The sequence below is a fragment of the Caretta caretta genome, chromosome 1 (genome assembly GCF_965140235.1).
Source record: "Caretta caretta isolate rCarCar2 chromosome 1, rCarCar1.hap1, whole genome shotgun sequence".
Taxonomy (NCBI): Eukaryota; Metazoa; Chordata; order Testudines; family Cheloniidae; genus Caretta; species Caretta caretta.
Window position 1 is genome coordinate 112,611,637 of NC_134206.1, and position 24,737 is coordinate 112,636,373.

Sequence of the window (24,737 nt, forward strand, 5' to 3'; positions counted from 1 at the left end):
GATATTAATTACATTAAAACAGTTAATTTTACCCATGATGTAACCACACAGTGAAATATCAAGCACTGAAAAGTGAGGCAATTCCAGAAGTTGCAGACGGATTTCCTCTACAAGACTAACTCAGCACGATGCCCACAGGAAGTATTTTCTCTGTTTTTCATTTGAAATGTGGGCGCTAATGTGTTATTTATTGTTGTTAATGTGTACCATAAAATGGGCAGTTACAACCTCATCTCCCTGGAACTGCCTCACTTTTGAGTGCTTAATACAGTATTCCAAACCTTAACAATAAATTAACGCTAGGATATCAATTTGTGGGATTTGGCATTGTCCCATTCAAACCCAAACCCCAGCTTAAGGTTATTACAGCCGTGTTCTGCCTTCTCAGCCCGTATGATAAACAAGTGTGAATGCACACACAGTGTATGTTAATTACTGATAGGGTACTGTAGAGATTTAGTCCATAAACACACTCCAATAAGCATGTGGTTTAATTCATATCAAAGCATTCCAATTCCACCCAAACGCTCTGAAATGATTAGTACAAAGAATACACAGAAAGAAAAAGAAAAAAATTCATGGGCTTTTAAAAAACATCCCTCTCTCCTCTCAGATACTTTTTCTATGTATTGTATTTTCTGCAGTTACAGATTTACAGAAATTAGGTTTTTATTGTAAAGTACATTACCAAGGAGCTCCCTCTGTTCTCTTACACAGTTCTGTATGCTTAACCCATTGTTTTATTAGTGAAAAGTTAGAAAACAGAAAGGCAAACCTTTGTTACCTTTGCTTTTCTGATAGGTAAATTCATGGTTAGTCAGGCGAAACCATCTCTTCTTGAAGTTTTTCATACCAAATCGTTTTCTTCCTTGTGCTCTTTTGATCATAAACCTATTGTAAACGGGAAAGCATTGTTACATTAATGCACTCAATAACAATCGCGAATTGTCAAACTCCAAAAGAACACACTGAATACTTTATAATCCTAGGTTCCTGCCTAGACTACAACTTAACCAGTTGAAAGTCTAGCGAGAGATGTTACCCTGCAACTATACTAGGAAAACAGAGGAACTTAGCTAGTATGTATTTGCTATGCTTAACTTAACTCTACCACTTTTCCCAATCAAGACAGAGTCTAAGAGGCTTAGATGATTTTCAACACCTAAAAGAGATGTACAAAACCTCTTTAGTACAAGAACTGTCTTATGTGATTTAATCACTCATACTCTATAAATAATATAAAATGTTGAATGTTGTGGAACTCCATTTTCAACTAACAAAGTAATGCTGCAGTTAGAAAATACAGATTTTTATCCCAACATAAACTAGCCTGTTAAAAGCTAGTAATTTTGAGTTTTTCGTTTACTGATTTGTTGTTTGTACACTCAGGTAGCAATCAGTTTACTAAGAACTATATTATATCTACTATATGTCTAAGCACTAAATTAACCCACAATTTCAAGGTAACATAGGAAAATATGATACTGATTTCATTATGCTCTGTACAACCTTTAATGAAGAAATTATATATATATATAGAGAGAGAGAGAGAGGGAGAGAGAAATTATGCATGTCAGAGATGGAAAGCTATTTTACACAGTGTACGAGTGGATTCATATGTACAGTATACTGTACTGGATAATATAACAGAATCATTAAAAACTACTTGCTATCAAAGCTGTATTTATCAGACACAAAGGTAGTATACAGCACAATGAACACACACAACATAGAGAAGTAATAGGGAGTGGCTTAATGCAAAAGAGGACTTCACTACATGTGTTTTCACTAGCAGGGGAGCCAGAATACTTTGAATAACAAACACCATAGTTCCAATTTCTGATAGAACATCCTTAGTCACAAACAATTAGAATGTGTTAGACAGACTAGGAACCTAATAAAAGCCTTCTTCTCCAAAGCATTCCAACCTGAATGCACTCGTGCCACTCTGTTTAGTATTGTGCTGTATTGTTCCCGCAGTGCATTTAGACTGTAAATGTCTTGGGGCAGAGGCTTGTTTTATGCTTGGCATGCTCCATTAACTGTACTGTAGGCACTTACAGAATTATATAACTATTATGGTGGTTAAAATCTGTCCATTCCCAGAAGGTTTGGATAGTAACAGTCACTTCTAAGTCTTTGTTCCTAGAGCATTTGAGAAAGACAATGGAGCTGTATGTCTGACAGTGGGTCAAGCCCTCCTAATGTCAACCAAGCTGATGGATCCCTTCAGGTTTTGAAGTTAGGCAAATCTCAGAACGAGAGTGGCTGCCTAAGAAAACGGGGCTGGGCAGTCTGAGGAACACACTCTTCATTAAGTCCTTCTTTTTGCCAGGCAGACATCCTTAAAGGTGACCTGCACATACCCAGGGTGTTTTGAAAATAAACTCCCTTTTAGATGTGTGCACTCAGTACCCCAGAGTTAAAAGCACATTTCTGATCACATTCCCTCCTGTTATTTAAAAACTACGCATTGAATCAGACACTGTCTCTCTCTCTTTTTATGGAAGATCCTGCCTTTGATATTAGAATAGGAGAAGTGTGGAAGCCCGTAAGCTACCTACAATAATTTAAAACAAAAACAGTATGTCATGCTTTCATTACCTGGGTAGGCAGGCAGAAAGTATTTCAAGGCCAGTTTAAAGTATTTCCTTGTTTCTAAAATCCATGTAACATTTGAGGAATTGGCTGAACAAATGCTCAAGACACATGAAGGAAAAACATTATCAAAGTTAATGGGCTGAAGAGACTTTTTATTACTCCTCTTTGTGGTTTAAATGAGGATCTATTTCAGTTTTGCTTGGCCACGTCAGTGTGAATGCCCTTCGAGCACGAGTATGCAAGGAGAAATTACTTCCAGTTTTCTTCCTTTTGGAAAGAGCCCAACAGCTATTGGTTGAGCAGCGATGGCGTGCTTGGTGCCGGCAAAGCACAGGCCAGCAGCTAACCCACTCATCTCGGGAACTAGATGGTCAATCAAAAGTGCACACTCTGCAGGGTGAGTTACAGATGCTCTTTATACAGAAAGAAAAAAGATTAAAATTAAATTTAATTAAAAAAAGCAGAGCAAAGGCGTATAGAAAACCCACTCAACAGCCAGATAATTGCTCTGGAAAAATAATCAGATTGATGGTTGTGAGATAATTTGCCTTTTTTAATGATAAGGCATGACAATTACAAGATAAGGCAGGGGACCTAGCCATCTGCATCCCACTCTTTAACCTTGAAAACAATTTATTTGTATGTTGCTGAAACAGTGCAATAGAAGATGTACGCTGACATCTTAATCACTCGCAATGAGGTTTTAGGAATTTGTACACTAAACATTAAATAAACTTCAGTGGGCTTGAAGCCTCTGCCTACAGATAAAAAGTACTTTATCATTTTCAGCATCTTTTTAAAAAAAAATAGGCACCGTTGAGATGTATGTGACAAATTCTCTCTGTTGGTTTTACATTGGGCATTTCAGCGTTATTAAACAGAGAAAACATCCTTCCCAAATTTAAGTCAGAAATGTCTGTTGCTATGAAGGAAGGACACACTGTCAGCAGGTAGCTTCGGCAAAGCACCAGCTGTCCCTACCATCTTACCTGCACGAACTATTACCATCAACTTTCTTTACTGTTAGTTTAAGAGTCCTTATAACAGCAGCCAGCAGGCCGAGCAAGAAAAGACAGAAAAAAATCAGACAAGAGCAAAAGAAAGACAGAGGCAGAAAAGTCATGTTTAAGAGTCAGAGGGGAAAAGTTACAAATTATACATTTATTTTCAAAAAGCAAAAGAATGATAATGCACAGAATTAAAACAGACATGCCTACTTCTGGGGACTCTATCACAGAAGTGAGGTGAACTGTACCAGCTAAATAGAGGGGATGTTCATACTTTCACAGGTAAAAGTTGTCAGCATTTTCAATGTAAACCTAATATGTTATTATTTAGTGATTTATAAAATCTGTTGTGAAAATTTACTCTAGGTTGCAACTTAGCATACTAAGCTCAGGAGAAATTCTCAAAAAGGTTTTATTTCAGAAGAAACTATCTAGCTGCCTATACTCTGTACTTAGGTGCTTTTACAGACTCATTTTTAAAGTGAAAAATGCCAGCAATTAGTCCATATGACAACTAGTGTGTGGAAAGTGTCTTAAGAAGCAGAGATACTGAGATTTGAAGGTGTTCCACTGTACATGCATATTAAACATTTTTCTACAAAAATTAGTTAAGATTATCAGCACCTGGATTTTACAGCACAACAGCAATGGCAAAACCCATCAGAAGGCTTTGCCCACTCCTCAGTGTCATGATTAAAGTATTGAGTGTCTGTCTACGGAATGGAATTTTGCAGCTGTTGTTAGTTTGAGTCACAACCTTAACCTTCTTTTAACAAAGGGGCAGTTTAACTTAACTCTGCATTAATTGTGGTCATTAAATTCTATAGGCTTTTTTTTTAAACAAAAATTCGAGAACACATGTGAAATTAAAGCGTTTAGATCAAATGAAAGGATGTTAAAATAAACTAGCAGCCACAGTGGATAAAGACAGCAATGCAACATTTTTCTACCTTTATATTTTTCCTCGTAACATATGAATATAGTGGGGAGGAAGGATAGCTGCCTTACAATGGTACTAAAACACACAGAGATACAAGAAATTCTACTATGAACACATTCTTACCCTTCTTTAAGCAGTATGGGTTGCTCTATACTCTTGTGATCTCTCCTTCCAGAGGATGAAATCAAATCTAAGAACTTAAGAGGGACAAAGCATACGGATAAAATATGGGTACAACAGAAGCCAAATCAAAATGTTTATATTTACATATTACTGTAGTACAAGACAATGCTCTAACAATATTTGAAAAAAGAATACAGCAAACAATTAGGGAATTTGGGAAGGTTTTCTGGATGGTACATTAAGAACAGCTCAAATGTAACAGTGCCCCTAAGTACAAAAGGTAGACGCCCCCACTTTTCATCTCCTCTTCATGCTCCTTTTCCTTTATTACTCAACCTCCTTCATTTAGTCTTGGACCAGACTGTTCTCATTGAAGGCTTGCAGGATAACATGGAATGTGTATATGCATTAAAATCTGACCCAATGTTCCATAAGTGTTATTTAAGAAGTGTGGTTTCCAACAAATGCTATGGAATTTTATGTGCACTGTATTCACTGCATATTTCTTGAGTACTACTGCTACTGAATCTGTTTTTTCTTGAGAGTGTTTGGTCTTGTGTAAATATTACACTACTTATATGCCTCTAAACATCAGCTTCAATAAGTATAATATGTATTTGATGCATTGCCTTGTTACTTACATTTTTTACTGCATCTGCATATTTCTGCTCATTAAAATAGTCATAAAAAGTGGCCATGTAAGATTCCTTGAAGTTGGCCTGAAATGCAAACAACCAACCAATATTTGTGTGTCTTCCAATACAACTTATACATAAAATCTTAACATCAACAGACTCAGAAAATAAGTTTCCCTACTCAAACCACCACCACTTTCCCTATTTGTAAAAAAGAGAAAGAAATCAAAGCTACTTTCAGGTTGTTTGGCTGTAATATGGAATATATCGAGAAAGCTCTCAGACTAAAATAATTTCTAAAATAAATGTGGGTTAGCAGAATGCATTCCAAATCTTCAATTCAATAGAATTACTATAACATTCTGTAAAAGTTTCAAGCTATTTTTTAAAAGTCATGCTCCCAAAACAATCTGACAAAAATAATAAGAGACAAGGAACTGAATGGGCTCAAGAGATTTGTAAATGGGATACAGGCTCACTCACAGGTTGCTGGTGTGAATCCAGACCAGGTCAGCAGTGGCCTCATGTTATCATCTGATAACTGTTTGGTGGCCTACTGGCTCAAATTATTCTCATTTCAAATTTCTAGCAGACATCAAAAAGCCACGATCAGCTATCATCACTAATTGGCTGAGAGCTCAAATGGCACGAGAAGCGCACTATCCCTCACCATTAGAGGTGGTTCCTCTAGATCTAGATCAGGCTTTAAATACTTTGCTGAGGCAGCATAGAAAATACCGCAAGGCTGCTACCATGTGTATAAGGTCAGTATTTCATTCTCCAGGTGCTGGCACCTCTCAATGTGGCATTTTTTCAAAAAGACTTCACAAAAAGCCCCAGAGCCCCAAGACCATGTCACACTTTACTAAAAATGTAGTTCAAATAAGAAAACGTTTGCCATCAATTCGCATGCAGGTTATAAATTCAGTTACTCTAGCATGGCTTACCACTGACTGATTTGCATATGGTACTACGTAGCCATTCCAAACATTTAATTACAATAATAAAGCGACAATCGGCTTTTAAAAAGGAAATAAAGAGCAACATTTTGCCAACATAACCCACAAAATAAGAAATAAAACAAAACACTTACAGATTTAGATTTTGATAAGCTGCCCAATGTTTGTATGGTCTTAGAGATAAGTGTCAAAGTTCTAGAGGTCTGAGGATCCTATGAAGGGGGAGAACAATGGTGTTACATATTCCTGATGTTTAAATCACGGGACAGAGCACTACACACATTTTCTGTTCTCTATTTCACTCATACCAACAATCAGTGTAAAATTTTAAAAACTCACAAACTTTATAGAAAGAAAGCTGCTGCCTTAAGAAGCATGACAGACTTTGTAATGAGTACCTTCCTGCCTTTGCTTCTGAAGAGCAAACAAGAAAGAATCCTTGCTTCATTTTTTAAGTGAATGCTTGAAGACTATTTTCTATACTAATATTTAAAGGTTTAGGTTTTGGGCAACACATTTACTATTCAAAGGATCTCAAAGGGTTTTGAAGTAATGAATCCAATTAAAATGGAGCAGCTACCACAGTTGCTAGAATAGTTTGCAGTTCCTTTGACTTACTGTAGAACCTGTTTACTTAAGAGAAGAAATTTGGCCAAGAGGCCACAGTAATATTCAACCCATTAAAAAATTATGCTGTACCCTTTCTCGTGGAATCTTTAACAACTTATTCCTCAAAGTCACCTCTGACCACCAGAAGGCACTTTTTATCCCACGGAAGTGTATCTGATAGGACCATTTTTTAAAATTCACTTATTTAGAAATGGGAGAACATTTTAACATGTAAACAAAATCTGTTTAATTTTTAAGGCAATTAATATGTTTTTAACAAAGTTCTTGCAGCTGAAATCCCTATTACTGCATATAACTTTGCACAAGAAAAGAATGAGGCGATACAATTCCGGTTTATGTAACACTTCACAGCATGCTGGGCCCCATATGTAGAGTTCTTACAGTAGGTAATTCCACAATCAATCTTCTCTTTGATAGCACTGAGCACTAGCAAAGAACACAAGCTTGTATGCATTACCCAGCTGGACAATGAAACTGTTGACCAGTAGGGGGAGGCTCATGAGTGTTTGAGACAGAACTTTCATAGGAGCTGGACCTAGATTACAGAACTCCCTCTCTGAGAGAGAGGGACGAGAATTACCACTGGGCTCAATTTCAAAACTAAATGTAAAATTCACTTCAGCTTATCGAGGGGGGAAGTCTAAGTTCTTCACAAACATAGCCACCTAACACATCTGCTTGCTAACACAGAAAGCAGACAAGAACTATCAAGCTATTTCTCCTCCGTGTTGAGAAAATAGATTAAAAAAAAAAACACTTGGTAGGCACTCATACTATGGTGATGGGGCCACATATGAACCTAGATAGATCAATACTGTACTTACTGGGTGGTGTGGTGTAAGTTGAAAGAGATTTGGAGAAAGAATTGCAGGAGCAAAGAATCTCAGGAAAATGAAACTGCTTACAGCTGTATACCGTACATCTGGGTCACCTGTAACAAGAGAAACCATTCTACTCATTATCCCAACAAACAATACTTTAAAGAGCACCTTCAGTACTAGTAAAACTGTCAAAATACCTTCTGATAGTTAATTCAGCCCTGTGCTGGAAGTTCACATATTCCCGAGTTATGGGCAAATGAGATAATGGAGGCCATTTGGAGCCAAATATTAGCTATTGATAAAGTAATGAAAATATCCAGGTGAGAGCTAGCCCCATTAAAACAGAACACAACTGTGCAGAGAGCTCCACAAAGTCTCATTGTGCAGGAAATGCTTAGTTTGTATATCAGATTTTGGTACTCAACTGGAACATATGACTCATTTACACGGATTATAAAAAGGAGACTGATTCTCACCATTTATCTCTAGCATCTAGCACAAAGGGGCCCTGATTTGTTAGGGCCCCCAGGCACTATTGTAAAATAAGTAACGAATAGTAATTATAACAATAATTATTATAAATTGAATGGATAAGGAACACAATATGGCGATCAATGGCATTTCATTTTGAGATTTTCTATTCTCAAAGTGACTATAAAATGGCACCCTCTTACTCAACTGATCTGCTCCTTGTGTGTATGAAGAGTTAGTTCTGCTTACTTTAGTGACAAAAAATTGATTTTTGGTTGGTTGATTGGGGCTTTTTTAAATTGCTTTTTACTCTGGCAGAGGTAATGCAGCTAAGAAGTGAAACAGATTCTACTTATTCTTGTGTATCTGCAACAAATTTTACTAAGTTCTACTCAGTGGTAGCTATGCAAAGCCACTGAAGGCAATGGCCTTGCATAGGTGTCAATAATTTATAATTTGGTTTTTATTACAGGCTAATGCCTGGGTTGAAAAAACCTGAGATTTGATAATGAGTTTGCAGGCCAGCTGTGTTAAAAAAAAAATCTCTATACTTGTAAACTGAGCATATTTGATCTGAAATCATCGATACATACATTTGAACCCCCTCAATGCCATTTCTATCATGTCACTTTCAGAGTAGAATAGAACAAATTTTAAGGAAGAGCTGAGGTAAACACAGTATAGATAAACACTTCACAGATAGCTTCTAATCTGAAATATACTTTTAACCTCTACACCTGTAACTCTGATAATGTAAACTGGTAGATAATAAAAATTATATACTTCAAAATGATTTAACATACAAGAAGTTACATACAGCAACTCACCTTGAAAACGTTTGGCAGCTGACTCTCTCAGTGAAAAGAAAATATCGCACATCACTGTGGGACAGCTCACCCCAGATTTCGTTATGACAGTAAAAATGCGGTCAACATACTGCCTCAGATTTTCCTGAAACATTTAGCAATATGTTAAAATTTATTTTTGTTTTGTTTTAAATGCACCATTTCTCTTCGATGGAAAACAGGGCTACTACACTTTCTACAATGGCATCTATAGTAGATTATATTTGCAATAAATTGTAAGATATAAAAAAGCCACAGTTCCAGATTCAATGGATACCCTACTCTGCGGTGAGGTGTATTTCTAAGCACAAAGCTGAAAGCACAGTGTCTTTTTCCACTCTCACACACACTCAAAATTGGACCTCATTCCGAAAAGCACATTATTTCTTCTACAAAACCATTTTCTACGCCCTCTTTGGAAAAATTGGCTAAGGAGTCCTCATTTCTATTATACTGGATATTTACGCAGTCGATTGAAAACCAAGTCCTATTCTTCCTTGCCTATTTTACATTTAATAGACAACATCACATTTCAGTACTATGCTATACAACTAAACATGAAGCTGATGTAAAAAAAAAAAAATCACACACATTTCTACGAGGCTAAGGCTTCCAGTGGCTACTAACATATGAAAGCTTAATTTACACCACCAAATGAGGTTCAGGAACCTCAGTAAGGGAAACAAAATACTCAATATAATTAGAGATTTTGTTTTCAGTTGCAAATCTGATTGCCTACCCTGTTATTTTCCAGGTTTTCACCATCTTTTAACTTCACAGGATCAATTTCACAAGGTTTATGGAGCTGGCAGATCTAGAAAGAACATGTTGAAGAATTAGTACACTGGCATATCTTCAGGTGGAAGAAGTCTTAAAATAAAGGATTTAGACTGCTAGCTTTCTTGGGTAACGTATTTTGTCTTCTGGCAAGACATCACGCATCAGCTCGTCAAGATTTTGAATTTTGCCAAAATGTTACATTCTATTTTTCGGCAATATCCTGCATCTACAAGGATGAAGTTTTCACCAGGTTCTCCCAAACAAGATCATCATTTAAGAAAACATTTCTTGTTCCAAAGAGATAGTATTGTAAAACTATTCTTAGGGAAAATAGTATTTCCTGATGAGACATCATAGTAATTGTTTTGGTACAATAGTGCTGAATCACTTAAAGGAAATCTGTGGTCTGAAATTGTTGCTCAATTATAGTTCTGGAAGGGGAAAAAAAAAAAGAAGAGCCATACTGGACTGGAGAGATAATAAAGCATCATCACATTGCTAGCTGTCACATATGCAGTTATCTAGGAATAATCATATTCATTTAAAGCGACAGGATGAAGTGTGTTATTTATGGCCAATGTTTTCTGCTGCACACAGTTTTTATTTTCTTAGGCTTTTCTTTTGTTTTTTAACCATTTTCCAGAACCTAAATGACTTATTTTAAAAGACAAGAGGATTATTTTAGACACAGTTCACATGGACACTTTTTATTTTTCTTTAATGAAAGTCCACTGTTCATGAATTGGTGACTCAATGGGTAATGAGTACCACATGGCTTTTCTTGTAAAAACAAGCTCTTGACATTAGTCCTGCAAAGCAATCTTAAGGGGCAAGACATCAGCAATATCTGCTCCTAGAAGGCCCGTTAGGTTGAACTTTTACCAAAAGAAGTGTTCTGAATCTGCTCTTACCTCATCTATAATTGGCTTTAGTGTAACCTGAAGATAATGCATCCCTGCCAGTTTCATGGTCTCATCAATGCACTTGGAAGTTAATGAATTTCCTCTGAAAATGGTGTTGGGGTCTCTGGAAGGGAACAATTTTCTATAATTTAGTCTTTTGTAATAAATCACTAACATGTGGAAACGAAAGCAGCAAGTGAAAGCGATGAAAAGCTGTTTTTGAATGCACACACGAATATTCCCCTTGATCCCTGCCTAAGGGCTGCCATGAAATGCATTGTATAAGGTTTGGTGCATTTCCAGCTTATCACAGAAAAACAATAGTCATCAACATAAGGTTGTCAGAAGGTCTGAGAATTTTCAGGGGTTCTTCATAATTTTTATTACAGTAGTGCACAGGAGTTCCACTACACTGAGCACTGCACAAACACATGCTGAGACATAGACCCTGCCGCAAGGAGCTTACAACCTAATGGAAAAACTGTGAAAAATGTCTGTGCTTTCATGCACTACTGCCCAGCATGAACTTGGGAGGCAGCCATTTCAGTCTCATGACTGTATTGGGCACTGGATTCCATCTGCTAACTCCTCTTACAAAAGGCATATTTGGGGTGATTAATAAGATTGTATGACCCAAGTGACCTTTTGTGGCTGAACTACAGTACCATGCCTGATGGAATACTGTATGTTATGAAATACACAGGCCCCAATCCTGCAAACAGAACCGTGCGAGTGGACCCTTGAGCCTACACAGCCCCACATTTGTTTCAGTGCGGAGCCGCCTGCACAATTCTCTTTGCAGGACTGGGGACATAAAAAGCTGCAGATGAGTAGCTGTAGCTTTTGTTAACCTTATATTTGCATGATTACAGCCTGTAGGTTTGTGAATGACCTCCAGAAATGTGCATTTTTACATATTTTCAAATCAATCTTTCTGAGAAACACGCCACATTATTATGGCACACTTCCTAGGTGTGGCATAGTATTGCTCTCTTAAGACAATATTAATGAAGATAAAAATAACTATCTATAGAATGTCATTCTCACTCCTTCTCCTGTGTGGCTTTCTCACAAGTCTCCTACTTTTGCATCATCCACTGATATGCTGTTTTTAATGATGATATACAGCTTGGCCAGCAAGAGTTAAATCATGTATGAAGGAAACCCACAAAGGCCACTCCCAAACCGGAGTACGACTTGCAGGACCCTTTTGCTCAACTGTTTTTTCAATGTTGGTATGCTGGCCCTATAAAAGGAAGCATGCACACAGAAACTGAAATAGTCTTTAAAAAAAAAAAAAAAAAAAAAAAGACCAGTTAACAAGTGTATTCACACATACTGGTTCTTAATTTTGCAAACAGCCATTAGCGTCTACATCAGATTTGCAATCTGTTGTTCACTGGGCTCCTTTTTTGCACCCACAAGTTAAAGTATACAAATAATTTCAGGTTCATTTTGCATCCACAGTTATTTGCAGGGACAATTTAAGCTATTTATAAATCTGACTGTGCCTTCTACATGCACATTACCTAAGCTGCACCTGCACAACTGGGCCTTCAGTTATTTGCTCTCACACACAATGATGCATCTATTCAATAGTTTATATTTTTTTACGATTGCATCCGTTTACAAAGAGGGAGTTTACGGTGAGTTCTTCGGCTGAGTTCACTGTTCTGTTTTTAAAAAGTAAACCTACTGCCTGTGAAAGTGCTGGACCGAAAGCCCTGAAAAGCCCAGTATGTCTCATGAACAGGTACATGGCAGGCTGGGGGAAGAACACATTTCCTCACATTATCCTAACCAAAGTGCCTCAACCTGCACAGAGGGACTATCCCTACAGGTGGGAGAGTACTTCAGTTCTTGCTCTGTCTGAAAAGACTCCCCACAAAGGCTTCATTTGGTTCTGTCTGTGGCAATTGATACCTTAATGGCAGTAACTGTCCTCCAGGCAATAGGCTGAGACCCTGAGGTCTATAGACATAAGTCATTAACCCCATAAATGGCAACAAATTTCAGACACTATCTACTTGGTATGGATACTAGACGCTATATTGATGGGCACTACACAAAATCCTCTGACAGTTGTTTATGCCAGGAATTTGTGACTGGTAAGGAAGAGCCTATTTGCTGTCTCACCACGGCCATGTCCCACCGCACTGTTTGTGGTAAAGCCTTCCATATGGTAAAATTAGATGCTCAGACAAGACTTGCCCTAAGCATCATTTTTCATATGATTCCATGGAGAAACTTGCCTTTTCCTTATATAAATAAGATTAATCAAATTATTTTACGATGAAATAGATGATTTATCAATACATGCTGTGAAGCTGAAATGATTTGTTGTGAACTGCTAAAACTATTGCGGGATTTGATTATTATAATTATTATTTTTTACTTGTATTTATCATAGCACCTAGGAACTCCACTCATGGACCAGGAACTGACTGAGGTAGGCACTGTGTAAACAGAACAAAAAGATGGCCCCAAAGGGCTTACAATCCAAGCATGAAACAAGAGATGACAGATGGATACAGATTGGCAGGGGAGAAGAAGGAAACAACGAGACTATTGGTCAGTATGAGGGGCTGTGGTCTGAGCATCCCAGTGGCCTAACTGCTGTCAGTTTTTTTGGAGGCATCATAAAAAAGGAAAGTTCTAAGGAGAGTTTTGAAGGGGGATAATGAGGTAGCTGTGTGATGTTTATGGGGGGCTTCTCTGAAGCCCTAACTCACCTATTTCCCATGGCAGGGATTGTCTTTTATTATGTGTTTGTGCAGTGCCCTGATTCCTGACTGAGGCCCCTGGGTGCTATCACAGTACAAGTACTAAATAATAATAATGATTACTTTTAAAAAAAGCCATTGTGATTCCATAAATTGAGCATGACATTATAACAACATCTGAAATTTTATTTAAAAAATGAGTGGTTTCTTGGTACTTACTGAGTTCTCTTCACTTCAGCATTTGCAATTGCACTGATGAAAGGCACAATTTTGCCATAGTGTAAAAAAAGCCTAACCAGAGGAATGGCTGCTTCCTGTTTTTCTCTGCAAACTTCACCCAACACATGTGCAGCAGATGCCGAAACAGGCTGAACAATAGAGAGAAGCAAAAACTTTGAGACGGGTACCTACAGTAATCACCACTTATTAACACTAGTTTCTTTTTCTTCACACTGACTCCTCACACAGTACCATACATACTATCTGCAATGCCCCGTCACACAGACCTGTGAGATGGCTGGGTCTCAATTTCCACTTTGTCTGCTGGTTGTAAGTTTTGATCACAAGAGGGCAGCAATTTAAAAACAATGACAATGCAGTGTCTGTTTTCCTATTGTTAATATCTGGTTTCAATGAATATCGCAGCTGCTTGCGAAATACTGGACATAAAACCCTGAACTTTTTGCTGTATTTTTTAAGCTACAATCAAAGAAGTTAAATACAGTTCTCTTTAGGGAAACAAATGGTCTAGTACAACAGTGAATTTTTTTTTTGGATGATTTGATCTCAAACTTAGCCCATCCCATTTCACATTTTAGGATTAACACGCACAAAAAAACAAAAAAACATTTTTTCTACATAATAGCAGGTAAATCATTTCTTTTCTAGTAAAAGAAAGGCAACTGATCAAACCCAACCAGTTTATTTTGCATACAAATTTAGGATTAGACAGTTGAGGAGTACATGTGGGTTCTCATAACCACTGCTGTAGCTGGGTGTGTCTGCACTTACCATCAGTGCGTGCAGATACAGATCTTTTCTGCACGGACCAAAAACAAGCACAAGGGATATACAGCTTCATAAAAGTCTCAAGTGCAAAAAAAAAAAAAAAAAAAAAGGATTAGCTGAAATCTCTGGCAACTTCAGTTATATAACCTCACTTGTAAATTGACAAATATTTATGAGGGCTTTGAGGATAATCAGCAGGTACACAACAAGCAGCCGCAAATAAATTACCTCAACATCTGCAGATTTTAACAGGAGGTCTCTAAGTGGGCTGTAATAGTCTGAGGAAAAAACATGGTCCTCAGTGTAAACCACATTTAACCTTAAGGAACCAAGGTCATCTGGCTTCAATGACTTGTTGCCATTATCTCTGGGCTGCAGGAAATACCTGGCAGGCAAAAAAATAGTTGGTCTTGAAACAGCAAAAAAGCTCTTAAGCCATACATGAATATATATAATATGTAGGTACACACATAACATTTGTAAACCTATTGACTTTTTGATGTTCTAAATTAGGTTTCCAAAGATGCACACCAGTTCCTTTTGCATCAACTTTACTAGGGAAAGTTCTGATCATAAAAGTATTGTGTACTTAAGACAATATAAAATCCCATATAGTAATAAAATTATGGCATTACTGCAGAATTGCAGTGCATAACATCAAAGATAAATGTATTAGAATTCCCACCTAATTTGCACACACATTAAAAAAAAAGCCAAATTTTCAACAACTATGCCATCAAAACAATGCTTCACATATTTCAATATCCTTGTTTTGATAGTTTGGTAATTGAAGATTTTGGCTTAGGTTTTTCATGTGGGAAACTAGATGGAAGTTAAATACGTTTACACTTTGTTACACAACAGTAGTTACTGTTATGGTTTTGTAGTAAAAATATAATATGTGCAGTACTGAAAACAGTACCTTTCCTTTTATGACAAAGAAAAACAAATAGCAAGTACCATGCTTCATAAGAGCTGGATTGTCGGAGAAATTTTAATGGAAGTCTTAGTTCTCCTAGAAACTCATCTCCAAACTTCAAGTTGCTGGCATTCCAAAGGTCTACTCTGTAATAAAACAAAACCAAAAATCAAAAGAAATTCATATTGAAAATATAAGAAAAAAACAAAACAGCCATTTTTCTCTTTTTTTTAAAATTTCATTTTTCATCCATTATGTATGAGTCAGAAAAGTATGTTCCAAAACATATTATACTGGTTTCCAAGGAGTTAAAGAGGATCTTACAATGTTGGAATCTCCTAATTCATAACTGCACAAGTCAGTGGACAGAAACCTAGGATACCCTTTCCTCATCCGTTTTCTTCACAAGCATTTACAGTTTCAAAAGCAGCAGAAATGTTTCCAATTCACAGGTGCAGGTCCACTGCTGGGATGTCAAAACTCACAGTTCTGGGAATAAAGTACTATAATTAAAACTGCTTACTTCTCTGTTCCCAAGCCACACTATTTCCAATTTTGTTTTTTCTAACTCAGATATTGTAACCCCTTTATTTTTGGCCTGTTACTCACACAGGACGTGCCAAGGAGTCTGGGCCTAAACAAAAAAGGATCAATTCAAAACATCAATGAGAAAGCTCCCCCCACATCTGGATATAGTAATTCTCCTGCTAAACACAGGGGCTTAGCATTACATAGTGTTCATCCCAGATACCCAAACACCTCACTATAAATCACTAGCTAACTATCTGTCAGTAGTTACCATGCATTTGTTGTTTTAGAATTTAAGTTATTGGTTCCCTGTCATGGTTTTCAAGTTTAAACCTTCTGATGGTAGTTTCAAGACAGATATTTATTCTCTATGACGTTGGCTCTCAACCTTTCCAGACTACTGTACCCCTTTCAAGAGTCTGATTTGTCTTGTGTACCCCCAAGTTTCACTTAGCTTAAAAACTTACAAAATCAGACATAAAAATACAAAGTGTCACAGCATACGATTACTGACAAATTGCTGACTGTCTCATTTTTACCATATAACTATAAAATAAATCAATTGGAATATAATCTACGTACATTTCAGTGTATAGTATACAGGAGCAGTATAAACAAATCATTGCCTATCAAATTTTAGTTTGTACGGACTTTGCTAGTGCTTTTTACATACCCTATTGTAAAACTAGGCAAATATCTTGATGAGTTGATGTACCCCCAGGAAGACCTCTGAGTACCCCCAGGGGTACACATACACATGGTCGAGAACCACTGCTCTGTATTTACCTCTTCAGTGACAATACACTGCTATTTCAAAAAATGAGAAGATGATCATCCTATATATGTGAGCATACAGTAATCTTGGTGCTGTTGGAAAGCATCCCCATCATTGATATGAGTGTTTACTAGCAGTAATCAACTATTGGCCTGTGGGGTGATGTTCTAGTCAAAGAGGGAGAGACTGTATATTGCAGCGATTCCCAAACTTGAAGCCAAGCCTTCCTTCAGGAAAATGAAACCTATCATACTTCCTGCTGTCCCACTCTGTAAAGTCAAAGGCTTATACATCTTCCATGTCCACTTCCCTCATTTTTGGGAAATTCTGTATAAATCCCTGTATTATACTTTCTCTCTCTTCATACATGCTTTCATATACTGTGAAAGGGTTAACAATATTGAAATTTAGAGTATAACTACTGGCATTTGAGCTAGGAGCAAGTGAGATGAATGAGACAGTATTGCTCCAGGCTCTCTGCAAACTCAGGCAGCTGTCTCTGCACAAGTTCCTTTACACTTTGAAGGTTTTCTTTGCAACAGAGACTTACTTTTTATTTTTAAAATGGAAGGTGATATGCTGAAGAAAAACAGAGTTTTCCTGGGGGTGGGGGAGAGGAGAGAGATTGTCTCTTGCTTTGGGAAACACTGGTATAAGGTAGAGCCCTACTTGGGACTGGAATCCTGCAGGCCCCACTGACATTATAGTGGGAGCGGAATTAAAAATAGTCCCACGCAGCACTCTAGTATAAGGGAAGAACAGTAAGACTTGTAATATAAATATATGGAAAAAACAGGTTTTAAAATAAATAAGGAACCAGAGAGTTTTAAATGTCCATTGCATGTTCCACAGACAGAGAAATTATCATACTGGATATACAATACAACATCTAGCCTGGTATTCTATCTTCAACAGGAACCAGTACCACATGATAAAGCAGGTGGTGTAAAGTCACCCATTGTGGACAATTTTGCAATGACGTGCCCTTGTGGAAAGTTTCTTCCTAGTTCCACACAGTAGGTGGTTGGCATGCTTTGAAGCCTGGGGTTTGATATTCCTTATAAAAGTTTATTCTAACTAGTGTAACAGAAGATGATATCATAAATCTCTAATGCATTTTTAACCCTCTCAATTTTATCCCTCAATAATATTTTGTGGCACTAAGTTGCATGCATTATTTGTATCAATTTGTTCCATCTCATCTCAATTTAGATTCAAATTTTTTGGGCAGGCACTGGCTTGTACAGTGAGTCGGCCCAAGGTAGTTGACATTTTTTGAAAAATTTTTGGTGGGGGGGAAAAGGAAAAAAGTTTTCAACTCCGGTTGTTGTTTTTTTTTGCCCTCTCTCACCCAGTTCTGTTCCTGGCACAATGGAACTCTGATCTGGCAGGAGCACTAACACTAATGGGGCAATACAGATTGCCAAAACCAAGTTAAGGAAGGGATGGATTTTCAGGAGGACGAATCACTATTTACACATGGCCAAACCTTGATTTAACAAACCATGTACTGGAAATGACGTGTCCTCTGGTTCCTGATATAATTGGATTCTGAGAAGATGCCCACCATAAATGCAACTTCCTGATATGACACATACACAAACACAAACTTTCAAGAGAGGAAAACTGGCACCAAATACATTTGTTATGGATTGTAATTCGTTGCAGTTTTGCTTCAGACTTCAGGGGAAGGAAGGGAGGAGGTGGCTAGAAGCACAATTCAGGTTCCATTTGCTACATTCTAGACAAGGCCTTGTGTTTATTGCATGCGAAGTTTTTAAATTCTGTAAATTTGTGTACCTAGAGTATGAAAGATGTCATAAGGCTGTGAATTAGTAAATATACATCACCACCCCCAGTTTCCAAAGCTTAGTTCTGCTGTTTAAAAAAGCAAAATACGGAAGGTGCATTTTTAGAAGTGGTCAATCTGTTATCCTGTATGACTACAATAACCAATCTGAGGGCCCCACAGCTAAGAAAATGTTCCTCTATTCACAGGGAAAAAAGAAGAAAAAAACCCCTGCATGTAAAAGGAACATCTGGTACTAATATAATGATATACCCTGGCCACTTCCTACAACCACTGAAAATGAGAACTTTTTTTGTTGTTAGAAAAATATGTACAGGGGACTTAATCTCATGTATAGTCCATGGAAGGAAAATGTTCAGAGAAGAAATGGCTGTAGGTTAATGTAAGATACATGATCGGGGGTGGGGGGGGAGGTGGGGAGGGTGAGAGGGGTAGGAGGAGGAGATGGAAATAAATACTCTCAGTCCTATAAGGGAGCGGGGGAACTCTCAATGAACAGTTTGCCCAACCAGAACGAGCCCTTTATCTGCTCTCTTTTATTTATTAAAGTACTTAATCTTTTACAAACTCTTTCATAGACTTCACCAACAAAGTATTTCTTCCCCCTCACCAGGACTTAAGAACTGTCTTGCATTGGTTTTAGGAACAACAAAGTCTTTTCAGACAGCCATACACACATTATTAAAGCAGCCACACATCAGTAAAGGGCTAAACTTAATTACAATCGCACACTGATAGATCTAGAGCAGTAGTCCCCGAAGCTTTGAGGGTCACAGCCCTCTTACCCCTGTCTGGGCCCCCCGCCCCCATGAGCTGGGGTCTGGAGCGGGGCTACGGCTTGAGGGGGGGCAATGCGGATGGGGTAAGGGTGCCGCAGCTGGGGGTCAATCTGGGGCCGGGAGAAGGACCAAGGCTGGGGGCGGAGTCGCAGTTGGGCTGCGGTGGGGGCCAGCAGCTGGGCCCGGGTCCAGGTGCAGATCCGCTCCTGGCGTTGCCCCCACCCTCAGTCCCAGGCAGGAATGGAGTTGCGGCCAGTGACTGAGGGCTGTTGCAGGGCCGGGAGTGGAGCTGCGCTGGGGATGGGGCCAGGTGTGGGGCCAGGAGACAGGGATGCAGCTGGGGGTGGGACTGAAGCAGAGCTGGTGGCGGGGAGGGACTGGATGGTGCTCCCTCCCCATCCCCGTCTGGGCTGGCCCAGACCCCACCACACCCCCTCAGATGATCCTCCACACTCCCTTAGCGGGGGCGCGTCCCAAACTTTAATGACCTCTGATCTAAAGTCTTAATTGAGGGGTACTGGGGAAAAGGGTACTAGGCCGAAACTGAATTTAATGCAAAATTGTACAATGGAAGAAAAACAAGTTTATGTTACTATGGAATTTTTTATATTACCTAATCTCCATTTTGTCCACCTCATCAGCATCTTCAATATCAAAATGGGATTTTTTGTTGTAGCTGCAAGGTCTGGTTACCTGGTGTGAAAAAGAAATAAATAAAAAAGATAAAAATAGTTAAAATGGAGATCTCACTATGCTTTCACCACATACTGATAGTCTGCTTTCCTCTGACTATAAATTGTAGTTTAGACTTCGATTCTGCCAATGTTTATGCACGTGAATAATCCTGTTGACCTCTGGGACTACTCATTAGGCAGAAGTGCTTGCAGGATAACCAAGACACCACACTCCAAACTCTCTTTAGTATAGAGTAGATAAGAATATATCGCGGGTTTTCACATCAGTGTTTAAAGGTTAAACAGACATAGAAAATCATGCAAGACGTATTGTCAACATCTAAAGTCTAGCTGAAAAAAACCAAACATAACAATTAAACAATCTGGTTTTAAATATAGATTCCTTACAATGATTTCCTGCTGCACTTTGAAAAGAAAGGCAACTGAAGTAATCCAACACTTAATATTGACACACACAAACCCTTTTAATACAGGAGCACTTAAAAGTAGCAAAGGAAAGTGCTGTTTATTCAGACATCTTTGAAAGTCAGCTAAATGTGCCCACTCAAGCATGCAGAACAGCTAATTTTTCAAGAGATGTGGAGCTGGGGTCTTGTGTATCATAATATAGGGATAAGCACTGAAATTTCTTAGCACCACAGTGCAGCTTCTCTTCCTTCCACCCGTATTTGCAACATCAGAAAGCAAAAAGCAAAGCCTAGGCAATAAACAGACTACAAAGGTACTGCATGTGCGAAGCACAGGAGGAAACAAAGTTTTTAAATGGGATATCTAAAAATCTGTTTTTGTTAACACAACAGAAGAAATAAGGCTTTGAGGTTTACATTTTTGACCAATGTAGGACAGAAACTCACCCCACCCAGAAGCAAAAGGTACCCCACCCAGGAGTAACCACAGCACAAACTGATCAAAGGAAAGAAAAGTATATTGAATGTGCAACCAGGAGCTGGCTCAGCAACTCATCTTCATGGTAGCTTTAAAATGTTCCTGTCGAGTAATACTTGCCAGCCACAAAAAGTAGCTTTTATTATAAGCTTAACTTCTTATTTTTCTTTTGTATGTCAGTAGGTACATACAGGGTAAGTAAAGATGTAACTGAACAAAGAGAGAACCAGAAAATACTCTTCAGCACATGAAGTCAAACAAATACTGTAGTATTTCTTTTTGCCATTTTAAAGGTAATTCATGAAAGCTAAAGGTACCTAGAAGCACTGGAGACCACAGCCCTCATTACATAATTGACTCAAATGCACCTGGCAGCCTGTAATTTAATACCCCACATCATTTCAGCAGCTCAGCACGAATTTCTCCACGCACCCCACACTGCAAACCTCCTCAACAGTGACTTTAAGGGCTTGTCTGCACTTGAAATGCTACAACGGCACAGCTGCGCTGCTGAAGCACTTCAGTGTAGACACTACCTACGCCGCCTACAGGAGGGATTCTCCCATCGACCTAGGTAATCCACCTTCCTGGGAGGCGGTAGCTAGGTCAACCTTGCGCGGTCTACACAGGGATGTATAGGTCATCTTAACTATGCTGCCAGGGGTGTGGATATTTCACACCCTCCTCAGCAATGCAGTTAAGCTGACTTAATTTTCTAGAGTGGACCAGCCCTGAGAAGTGATCGTGTCCCCAGGCCCATGACCAAAAATGACATTTTTACAAAATGTTTTCTGCTACCACTGTTTATAGGTAGCACATGTGTTGGGATAGTCTGCCATCATGGGCAGTATTGTCTAGTGGTCAGCCCAATCCACCACCAGGTATGGACTTTTAAGGCTTCGGAAGGGTCCCATAGATAGATGTAGAGATCTAAGGGTCCTGGGAACGAATGGTGCTTGGGCAAGGAATCTTTAAGGGCCTGAAACCTTGCGGAGAAGGTGGGACAAGGCTCCCCCCTCACCCAACCCCCTAGGACTGAGTTGGGAGAAGGAGAGCAGAATAAAGGCTGCCTCCTCCTACCTAGCAGACAGGCACTGGGAGGAGAAGGCTGCCCTGGTGAGCCCCTTAGAGGGGAAAGCTAACTGGGAAGGGAGTTCAGCTCAAGGGAACTAATGAAAGCCTTGCAGCTGACTTAAGTCTAGGGCCCTACCAAATTCACAGTTACAACACTGTGAAATTCAGATTTAAATATCTGAAATCATGAAATTTATTATTTTTAAAATCCTACGACCGTGAAATTGACCAACATGGACTGTGAATTTGGTAGGGCCCTACTTAAGTCACAACCCCTGCTCCAGGAAAAGGGATGGGGAAGGAACTCCTGCCTGAGGGTGGGAAAGATGGACTAGTCCAGGCAAGAGAGGAGTTTACTCATAACGGCCCAGCTGCTGTGACTAACTGGGAGCAGCGTTGAGGGGATACCGCTGGGGCTGCAAAAGAAGAAGCAATGAGGAACTACAGATTCCCAGATGGGACAGCAGAATCCAGAGACCAGGGAAAAGATGCTGACAAGCTGGGAAAAAGGTAGAAGCAGCTCAGGGAAAATTGCGGACAGACTGAAGGACCAGGTCTTGGCCTCCTAAACAGGGTTCCTGGGAAGGAACGTAGAGAAGAGTGTGGGCCTGGGTTTCCCTACCACTCCCCAGACCAAGAGGGCAGGCACAGCATCAGAAGGAGAAGAGTACAAGCATTGTGGGCGGAGACAGACGTTGAAGACCAGGCTCAAAAGCCATTAGACTTTGGGATTTCCTATAATGGGACATGTCTGTTAACCCCAGAAGGGGCATGAACTGAGCAGGGACGTGGCCAGAGGGCTAGGCCATGTAAAATGACAGACTGATGTGGCACCAGAATGACTAAAGGGGTCGCTAAACTGAAAAAAGCCCTGCAACACCTGGACCTGGGGAGGTGCTCTGGAGGTGACAGGCATAGCAAGAGGGCACAGCTATGCTAAAATGATTTTCAATAACTGTGACACTTGGCTGATCATGAGACTTTTTCCACCAAAAATTATAGGTTAGTTCTATTCTAAGCCTATGGCACAGCGTTGCTAGTGCACACTTACTGAAATCATTGGCTGAAGCTGTGTGAACAGGTCTAAGGGTTCAGCTGTATGACTGCTTACTGTTCAGTTTCATTCAAACACACACAGAGCTGTATACTTAAAGGGCAGTTGTGTGGGATGCATTAATTCAGAGGATGGAATTAGGAATCTGGGATTCCCAGTCCAGAGGGAGGACGGGGCTAAACTGGCTTTTAACTACCATTATTCCCTCCTTATTCTCAGCTGCTCTGATATCAGAGGCTATCTAAATAATGGCAGCCAGCTTCCCAGAAATCTCCACAACACAGTCCACCCTCTCTGCTTCCCAATATGACCCTCCCTGCCTCTGGTACACCACTTTATGCCAGGGTTTGCGAAGGGGATCTTAGAAGAAAAGCCTGAAGTTGTCTCAGTTTCTGCACCGGGGAATTCTCGCCTAGTCATATCCGGGCCTTTTAGAGCTCCTTTATGCTGCTCTGGCCCCTTTACTCAGCATGTAGCCTCTACAAACCAACTAAAGGGCTATTTACAATGAGTTTCCACTCATACAAATCATTACACAAGAGTACTGAATCTTTTCACATTGATGACTGACTGCACAACATTTAAGCTGGGACTGTGCAATGGATATCTTAAAAAATTATTGTGGGGAGAAAAGTATTCATTCCTTGACATTTACATATTTTCCTCCTTCTTGAGCCAGTGGGGATCAATGCATTGTTGGGTGACAGCAGCAATTCCAGGGAAGCCAGCCTGGTGTGCCAAACTATGGGACAGACTGTCTGCTGCTTTAAATTTCTGCCTTGCCACTGAATTCAATGTACTATGCCAATTTACACCAGCTGTGGATCTGACCCTACGATGTCACCACTTGAGTGCAACTTCCAAGTCATGGAATTGGCTCCCTATACTGGAAAGTAGAAGCAGGTGTAAAACAGCTTTCCTGTTAAGAACGGGCAGCACTATGGACAAGACATCATAAACAGTGTAGTATGGACTCAGCTATTCTGCTTGGATCCTAGCTGTCCACTTGAGCATTTGGAGAAACTTGAGATTCCATCACTAAAAGCACCTGTATTAGCCAACGCTGAACACTTGCCTCTGTCTGCAGTTAGGGGTTCTCACAACAAAATTTTCGGTGGCCTTAGAGAGCGGCCACCAACTTTTGCTGGTGGCCATTCTGACAATTTTTTCTAAAATACTTAATTAACTTTAGGAAAAACAAACAAATATGCACATATACATGTCCAAATCATTGTAATTTATTTATGTAGAGGGTTTTTTCCCCAGACTCAATAATAAAAATAAGGTACAGTTGTTTCTTTTCTTTACTGGACCTAAACAGAATGGAAACAAAAATAAGGTGCTTTGCAAATTCTTGTCTTTTGTTGTGGTTGTTTCTTTTGCTTTTCGGTTGCTATTCTTTTTTAAGACTTGCTAGCTAGTAAGTCTGCTGCTGCAAAACATAATATTTGTATGTTTGTTAATATCACTTTTCACAGCAAACTTACTCAGCTCTGGCAAGCCAGGGGACAAATTAAACCCTAGATGGGGAGGTGGGTAGGGAGATAGTGGGGGCCAGAGATGATGTGGGGATGGATGGGAAGCTATGGAGGCAGCGGGAGCCAGGGGCGATGTGGGGTGGTGGTGGTCCAAGGGCTGGCACCAATGGCCAGGGTCCAGGGCCAGAGTCCGAAACCCCACAACCTATGCCTGCCACTCGCCACCCCAGGACTGAAGCTCACAGCCCAAGCCTCAGCACCCACAGGAAGGTGGGACACTCACTGGCTGCCTGCT

At 39.4% G+C, this 24,737-nt stretch overlaps 1 protein-coding gene across 3 annotated transcripts in view; it reads right to left on the reverse strand.

The window, feature by feature from the left end:
• The window catches only part of RASA3 (RAS p21 protein activator 3), a 266,350-nt gene that overhangs the window by 12,974 nt on the left and 228,639 nt on the right, over positions 1-24,737 (reverse strand). For 2 of the 3 annotated variants that reach the window (XM_048856255.2, XM_048856250.2), the window contains exons 8-19: positions 19,870-19,949; positions 15,406-15,510; positions 14,674-14,830; positions 13,657-13,805; positions 10,724-10,838; positions 9,772-9,846; positions 9,015-9,138; positions 7,720-7,826; positions 6,400-6,477; positions 5,313-5,390; positions 4,672-4,745; positions 785-891 (exon numbers count right to left, since the gene is read on the reverse strand). In XM_048856255.2, the coding sequence (XP_048712212.1) occupies positions 785-891; positions 4,672-4,745; positions 5,313-5,390; positions 6,400-6,477; positions 7,720-7,826; positions 9,015-9,138; positions 9,772-9,846; positions 10,724-10,838; positions 13,657-13,805; positions 14,674-14,830; positions 15,406-15,510; positions 19,870-19,949 (1,249 nt within the window). Of the gene's footprint in view, positions 1-784; positions 892-4,671; positions 4,746-5,312; positions 5,391-6,399; positions 6,478-7,719; positions 7,827-9,014; positions 9,139-9,771; positions 9,847-10,723; positions 10,839-13,656; positions 13,806-14,448; positions 14,502-14,673; positions 14,831-15,405; positions 15,511-19,869; positions 19,950-24,737 lie in introns of those variants that run through there. The other variant, XM_075130061.1, reaches the window with a different exon arrangement.